Genomic DNA, 8,391 nt, shown 5'->3' on the forward strand with positions numbered 1-8,391 from the left:
CAAAACCAGATCATCACTGAAACTGTTGAATGATGGAGCATGCTAGAAAGGCCAAATAGCATAATTCTGCTCCTAAATCCTATTCTGTAAGTCAATTTTCTGTGATATTTGACATGTAAGCCAATGACATTTAATCAGATATCACAAAGTAATCATTTTAACTGTTATTGCTCTGATAAAACGGTGAAACAATCACATAGCTGTAACATAGAGGAAAAATAAGTGCTGTCTTTTCTTTCAAGTGACTTTGCACATCAAATGTTTCTTTGTATTGTTCTCTGGTCGCAATAGGATAATGTAACATTTAGGAACAAAGATGCAGAAAAGTAGGCCAAAGCTGGATGCCAAAATGGCAAACACTTCTGTAGCCACCATGTATTTGCCAGGGGAACTTGCATAAGCAGGAATGAATGTTATCCAAACTGCACAGAATACAAGCATGCTAAAAGTAATAAATTTTGCTTCGTTGAAATTGTCTGGAAGCCTACGGGCTAAAAAGGCAACCACAAAACAAACACAAGACAAAAATCCAATATAGCCAAATACCAAATAAAAAGCGGTCACAGACCCAACATCACATTCCAAAATAATAACATCTTTAAAATAATTAATATTTTTCAATGAATAGGGTGGTGATGTAATTACCCAGATCATGCATATTACACATTGTATAAATGTAAGGATGAAAATGGCCAGGCGCTGTTGTACTGGCCCAAACCACTTCATCATCTTATTGTTAGGAAAGGTTGCCTTAAAGGCCATCATTACAACCAAGGTTTTGCCCAAAACACAAGAAATGCAGAGCACAAAACTGATACCAAACACTGCATGGCGTAGCATGCAAGACCAGTTTGAAGGTTTTCCAATGAACATTATTGAGCAGAGAAAGCACAGCATTAAAGCAAAAAGAAGCAGAAAACTTATTTCTGAGTTATTGGCTTTAACAAGAGGAGTGTTGATGTGAATGCAGAAAATTACAATTACAGTCACTGTGAAGCTGGTTCCAATCAATGCCAATGTCACTAAAACAATTCCCATGACTTCCTCAAAAGAAAGAAATTCAATTATCTTCGGTATGCATTGATTTCGCTGTTCATTTGGCCAATAATCCCAAGAACATTTCAGGCATGTAATTGAATCTATTTTTTAAAAAGTTAAAATATATGAAAAACCTTATTAAAACTAAAACAAATATAAATAGGTTAGATTATATGAATAGTTAATTATATATATGCGTCTGTCAATATGCTTACATACCTGTAATATTACTGATCTCACCTTCGGCACATTTGACACAATCAAAGCAGCAAATAGGTTGCTGTTTTCTGGCAGCTTTCCTGGTTCCAGCAGTACAACTTTCAGAGCAAATTGCCTGTGGTACCTTATGAAAATGAGATGAATACACATTTAGAACTTTGCAAGACCCCAAGCTTGGTCCAGCGATGAGAATGGTAAGCTAATGTAACAAAAGTCATAAATTTCTGTGGGATCAGAGTTTGATTTAGATGTTTGGTGCATAAACCAAAAATCTAGATGGGAACATGTAGTTTAATGATATATCAATGGAAAATATAAGGGAACTAGCAGGTGACCTATATTGGAAACAAATACAGAAAATGCTGGAAAAACCGAGCAGGTCTGTTAGATTCTGTGTAGAGAGAAACACATATTGATGTTTCTTCTGAAGGAGACTCACATCAACTCAATTCCTCCCTCGAGAGATGTTTAGTTTTCCAGCAATGAATGGGTTGATCTCAGATTTACAACATCCACAGTATTCTGCTTTGATTTAGCCTACATTGGGAAGATTCTTGTGTGAATTGAAACAAGTCTTTGGTATTTGTTCATTCACAGAGTTTAGGCACTGCTGGCAAACACAGTATTTATCTTTTCATAGAATTGTCATGACTCAGACATAGCAGTAGATCTAGAGTCAAGCCAGTCGGCATGTTTTCTCCCCTACGTAATGGTATGGAATAAGTTTATTTCTTCTTTTACAAAAGAAAATATCAAAATTGCATTCTAGACTTATTTAACTAAGTGAAATTAAGTTTTCCAACAGCTATAGTGTAATATAGAAATATCACGAGATTGGTATGTCAGGGTTCTTCATGATCAGCATGAGCATCTTAATCATGTTCCTCATACTAATGGCTGGTGTCTTACACAATTCTGGCCTTCCCTCCCATAATAACCATTGTAAACTGTGTACTTGAATAGTAATTGGACAAGGAGTTGCATTTACATGGACTTCCATGCCTCATCAATAGTATTTTTAAAATAACTTGTTTATCTCTCTGAACAATCAAAAAGAAAGATATCAAGACAATTAATTCTCGACTACCTTCCTTCGTCCTTCACTCCAAATAACTGCTTCTTCGTTAATGGTGAATTCTTGGCCTGGAGGCGCAGATCCATCATAATATCCCACTGTAACTATATCAGTACCGGCCCCTGTGCTTTGCCAATTTACAATGTCGTACTTTGCAACGGGATCCCCATTCTCGTTGAAGTGCACAGTTTCTCCAGTCTTCGTGGTGAAGTTAACCGCTTTCAAATAGTGCAATAGCTTTAAGAGAAAACAAAAGAAAACAAATGTGCACGGTTTTTGTTATTTTTTGTCCTTCCATAAATATAATTGGAAAACTGTCAGATTTGCTTTTATTTTCAGCTGCAAAGTAATTTCAGTACCTGTTGTGATTGAAAATCAAATGGATTGTCACATATGTTCTTCAGGGATGCTTTTTTCAAAATGTCACATCTGAGCATATTGTGCAGAGCATGCGCAATAGCATACGTTGCCTTGTACACATTATATGTAACTCTCAACTGAGATGCGTCAGTATAGGTATTTTTAATGGCTTTTAAATCCTCTCTGCCTGTACATTCAGAAGTTACTTCAGTTCCATTTGCCTGATTCTTTGCAGAGCTCAGACGACAATTGAAAGTCGTTTCCCAAAATTCTTTGAGTAAACTATTTCCTTCGTCTGAAGAAGGGTGCGCTTGAAACAAAAATGCTTGAAAACCGGGGATATTTGCTTGAGGTATTGAGATTCCTAATGCTCCAATCAGAAATCTTCGGCTTTCTTCCGATGGAAGGATTGGTGTGGAAATCCAGGCTTCGCTTCCTATCCATTGAATGCCTGTGATGTTTTGTCTTGCAATCTCCTTCAGCAAAATTTCCATATCACGTTCAGCAACAAACGCCACAATAACTCTTGTGCTTGCCTCCTTCACGACTCTAACAGTTTTGAGTAATTTTTCTCTTGGATATGTTCTATAAAAGGACTCAGAAAAGGCAATGCAAATTCTCAACTGCTGCACGGCTTCTGTGAACGCTTGCATTCCGAAATTACCATAGTCACTGTCACTCTTGATTGTTCCGATCCAATTCCAACCAAAATGATTCACCAGTTGTGCTAATGCCTTTGCCTGAAAGTAATCACTGGGTATTGTTCTGAAAAATGACGGATGCTCTTTTTTGTTGCTCAAACAATCACATGTGGAAAAGTAACTGACCTGTTTAAAATCAGAATTGTAAAAACAATTATTGCGAAACAAAAATACCGTGAGCCAGTTATCAGATTGGTCCGTCTGTTCATGCTATCTAGGGGATCACTGCAGTCAACTTTATTCGTGAACCGTGCTTTTTGCTGTTACTTCAGATGATAATATAGCTAGGACAAGGAATCTGGGCCATGAATGTTAGTCAGGGACCCACGCCGGAAAGTGGATGTGTATGAACCTGGAATGAGAACAAGTTTCAATGAATCTGACATCGTGTCACCATTAAAAAAAAAACATAACTAAGGTGCAAGTGCTGAGTATGTTCACTTGTGGCTGTCAACAAATACCCATATTATTATTAAGCCTTCCTGCATGTGCTAATGTTTAAAGTCGCTCTGATCTCAAAAGATTGTTGAGAGTTGAAATATTTTTACATTCGAATACAACAATGGGTGCGTAATTTAGAAACAAAGAAAATAGGTGCAAGAATAAACCATTCGATCCTGCGAGCCTCCTACATCATTCAATTAAATCATGTTTATCGTTCAAATCAGTGTTCTCTCTCCCCCTTTATCCTCTGAGTCTTTGATTCTTTTTGCCCAAAGAACTGTATCTTGATTGTCAAAACATTCAATATCTATTTCTTGGATACACTCAATACTTTGCCCTCAACTGCTTTCTGTGGCAATGGCTTCCACAGGCTCACCATTCTGTAGGTGGAGAAAGTTTTCCTTATCTCTGACCTCAATGACCCACGTTGCCTCAACAATGATTCTGGGCTCACCAGACATTGGAAACATCCTTCCTGCATTTTTTTTCTGTCTCTTCCTGCTAGAATTTTCCCAGTTTCTTTGAGACAGCCCTCATTCGTTGAAATTACAGTCAGAATTTTCATAGCCAATCCAGTTGCCATTCACATGCCACTCCTGTCACCCCAGAAATCAGTTCATTTACAACACAATTAAATGTCAGACAATGGGATAGATAATTAACCTTGATAAAAATCAATTGGAGTGTACATTTGCTGCATGCCTTGTCCTTCACAAAATCAAAGATTGTGGTTGGTGGCACATGTGTGTGGTGTTGAGCAATCAACATGGGCTGTAATCATAAGAATCCATAGCATGATTTAAGCAATTCTATAGCATTTCAGTTCAAACAATTGTTGACAGTGAAGATTTATGACAAAGTTGAAGCTGGCCAAAACATTAACAATATATAATAAACTGTGAATGCACCCTGAGACCCCTCACAATATCAAATGGACACAAGCAGTTAATGGTACAAATAAAATTTGGAAGCAATTGTTGTTGAGTATTTGATGGCTGGAACAGCCGAGGTTCAGAGCTCTGGGATACAAACTTAATAAGGTGGCCGAACAATAACATTTTCCTATCTTTAACCTTTCTTGTTTTTTTCAAAAAACATTTTTAAACAAGTGGTCGATGGCCAATAGTTAATGATAACCAATAGTGATGAAAGTGTATGTTCATTTTATTATGTATTGCAAAAATGGCAGAAGTGGGAATGCAATCGTAATGCCAACCACCCATTTTCTTTTCTGTGAAGCAGTTACAGTTTCTCCCTCAATTTCACTATTTTTGTGTTGTCTTTGTTACAAATTTCCAACCAGATTAAAGTAATGTAAGTTGAAACAACTTCATAACAGTTTATTAGTCAAATTATAGAAAACAAAAAAAAATTGTATCTAGAGCTGTACAATGATAGTCCACAGCTGAAATATTGTATCTGGTATTGTTCACTATAACATAATAAGGATGCAAACACATTGAAAAGCATGCAGAAGAAAGTCACTTGCAATGATGACTGGGGAAGAAGGATAGAGCTATGAAGAGAGTTTAGATCAGATAGGGTTGTTTTCCCAAGAGCAGAAAATGCTGAGAGAGGATCTGGCTGAGCTGTGCAAAGTTCTGAGGGGCCAAAGTTGTGTCGATAGGGAAAAACCTTTTCCCTGAGTAGAGGGCTTATGAGCCAGGGTTCATAGTTTTAAGGTCAGGAACAGGAGAGTTAGAGGAAAATTGAAGATTTTATTTTCTGGTATCAGGAACTCGTTGCCCAAAAGGGTGGTACAGGTAGGAACCCTTGAGACATTTAAGAACTATTTAGAAGAACAGTTGAAAGACTACTATGTAAGACGACTGGCCAGCTGTTGAAAAATGGGATTAAAATAGATGGATGTTTGATAATGAGTGTGCACACTAGGAACGGAAAGGCATCTTTATAGATGGTAAAAACCTCACGACCTATGCCATAGGAATTTCCTGATGTGCTGTGGTAATAGTTGATGTGGATTACTTACCATGGGAATTGTGAAAGGGCTGAGTAACCTTGAAATTGCGGTGGACTGTGAGGATTCAGAATCAGCAACAATAGCATTTACATTCTGACAGGTCTCCTCTGAAGCAGCATCCCTTTGCCCATTCAAAATGTTCAAGGCTGCTTTAATAGACAAGGACGGTATGCCACAAGAATCGTAAATCTGGTAGCCCAGTGTAAGGTTCGGGAGCAGCGTAGGGTTCCTGTTTATTTCTTCAATTGCAAACATCATGGCTTGCACAAAGCGAAATTCTCTGAAATCAAATCTACAAAAAAAATTACAGTAGAACAGGAATGAAATCACATTAGCGGTTGACCATTTATGATTTGGACAGATGCAGTTGTACGATTATTTGAGTTCTACAACATTTCTTAATTAAATAAGAAAGAGACAAAAGCAACAGCTATAGACTATCAGCCGGCGTACAAAAGAATTCTCTTTCCAACTCTTCAAATTCATATTTACACAATGGATATTACAGCTGCGGGACAATGTTTTTGATTGCAGTTTGAGATATAATTCCATGTATAAACAAATTTGAATGTGCATCCACCATAAGAAGTATAATATCATTTAAATATTTGAGGAGATTTTGTTCACTGCAAAGTCGAACTAACCTTTTACATTCTATCGCTTTGGGTTCAGTTGCAAACGTTGGTTCTCGATATTCTACGTTTGAATGCAGGCTGAAAATTCCACCCAAAACAATGTCTCCAGCTTTAAATAAACTGAGTAAGTCAAATTTCTCCCACTGTTTACAGGCTGGCATTTGGTTCGTGCATAAAGGTGCTAACAGAGTTAACAGGGCCCAAAGGAAAAACATTGTTTATCACAAGAGCCACTGTGATTGGAATTTCCCAGTAAAGGTCTTTAAATACTGTTTCATCTGACGTTTTTTTTTCAGTTTCTTTCAATTGGAATTGATTCTGCGTGAAGGAAATGCTGAGCAATCGTCTCAAAACCCACAAAGGAAATATCACACGGGCAGGTCTTGACGTATCCTAAGCTCTGGAGAAACATGGAGATCAAATGGAATCTTATTCAGGGGGAATTCCTGCTGTACTTAGGGAAAAAAAAAGAACACAGCCATATGGTGTGGGTTGATGCTGGGTTTTGGAGCTGCTTGAGTGGAATTTTCCAATATTAGTCTGAGGCACCAGAGACGAAACCTTCTCCCTCTGCACCATTCTATGATTAATCCGGAAAAGAACAAGGAGAACTTTTTGACCCCTGAGCCGGGATTTAGCAGTTAACGAATTACATATAACAAAGTGTGAAGCTGGGTGAACACAGCAGGCCAAGCAGCATCTCAGGAGCACAAAAGCTGAGCTTTTGGGCCTGGACCCTTCATCAGAGAGGGTTCTGAAATAAATGGGGAGAGAGGGGGAGGAGGACCGAAGATGGCTAGAGGAGAAGATAGGTGGAGAGGAGAGTATAGGTGGGGAGGTGGGGAGGGGATAGGTCAGGCTGGGGAAGACGGACAGGTCAAGGAGGCAGGATGAGGTTAGTAGGTGGGAAATGGAGGTGCAGCTTGAGGTGGGAGGAGGGGATAGGTGAGAGGGAGAACAGGTTAGGGAGGCGGGGACGAGCAGGGCTGGTTTTGGGATGCAGTGTGGGGAGGGGTCGAGCTGGGCAGGTTTTGGGAGGCAGTGGGTGTGGGGGAGATTTTGAAGCTTGTCAAGTCCACATTGATATCATTGAGCTGCAGGGTTCCCAAGCGAAATATCAGTTGCTGATCCTGCAACCTTCGGGTGGCATCATTGTGGCACTGCAGGACGCCCATGATGGACTTGTTGTCAAAGGAATGGGAGGGGGAGTTAAAATGGTTTGCGACTGGGAGGTGCAGTTTTTTATTGCGAACCGAGCAGAGATGTTCTGCAAAGCGGTCCCCAAGCCTCCGCTTGGTTTCCCCAATGCAGCGGAAGCCGCACTGGGTACAGTGGATACAGTATACTACATTGGCAGATTCGCAGGTGAACATCTGCTTAGTATGGGGGTGAGTGACGAGGTGTGGGGGCAAGTGTAGCACTTCCTGCGGTTGCAGGGGAAGGTGCCGGGTGTAGTGGGGATGGAGGGGAGTGTGGAGTGAACAAGGGAGTCATGGAGAGAGTGATCTCTCCGGAAGGCAGACAAGGGTGGGGATGGAAAAGTGTCTTGGGGGGTTGGGTTGGATTGTAGATGGTGGAAGTGTCGGAGGATAATGCCTTGTATCCAAAGGTTGGTGGGTTGGTATGTGAGGACGAGGGGGATTCTCTTAGGGTGGTTATTGCGGGGGCGGGGTGTGAGGGATGCGTTGCGGGAAATATGGGGGACATGGTCAAAGGCGTTCTCGACCACTGCAGGGGGAAGTTGTGGTCCTCGAAGAACGCAGCCATCTGGGATGTGCGGGAGTGGAATGCTTCATCCTGGGAGCAGATGCGGCAGAGGTGAAGGAATTGGGAATGGGGATGGAATTTTTACAGGGGGTGAGTGGGAGAAGGTGTATTCGAGGTAGCTGTGGGAGTTGGTGGGCTTGAAATGGACATCAGTTTCTAGCTCGATGCCTG

General features: G+C 40.2%; 1 protein-coding gene across 1 annotated transcript; it reads right to left on the reverse strand.

The window, feature by feature from the left end:
• Positions 1–237: 237 nt before the first annotated feature.
• On the reverse strand, positions 238–6,076 carry LOC132210512 (extracellular calcium-sensing receptor-like). Its single transcript, XM_059650905.1, has 5 exons — positions 5,828–6,076; positions 2,692–3,519; positions 2,345–2,569; positions 1,258–1,381; positions 238–1,139 (listed from the first exon to the last, which is right to left on the reverse strand). The coding sequence occupies exons 1-5, from the start codon at positions 6,074–6,076 to the stop codon at positions 238–240; spliced, it is 2,328 nt and encodes a 775-aa protein (XP_059506888.1).
• Positions 6,077–8,391: the final 2,315 nt, after the last annotated feature.

The sequence above is a fragment of the Stegostoma tigrinum genome, chromosome 14 (assembly GCF_030684315.1).
Source record: "Stegostoma tigrinum isolate sSteTig4 chromosome 14, sSteTig4.hap1, whole genome shotgun sequence".
NCBI classification, from domain to species: domain Eukaryota; kingdom Metazoa; phylum Chordata; class Chondrichthyes; order Orectolobiformes; family Stegostomatidae; genus Stegostoma; species Stegostoma tigrinum.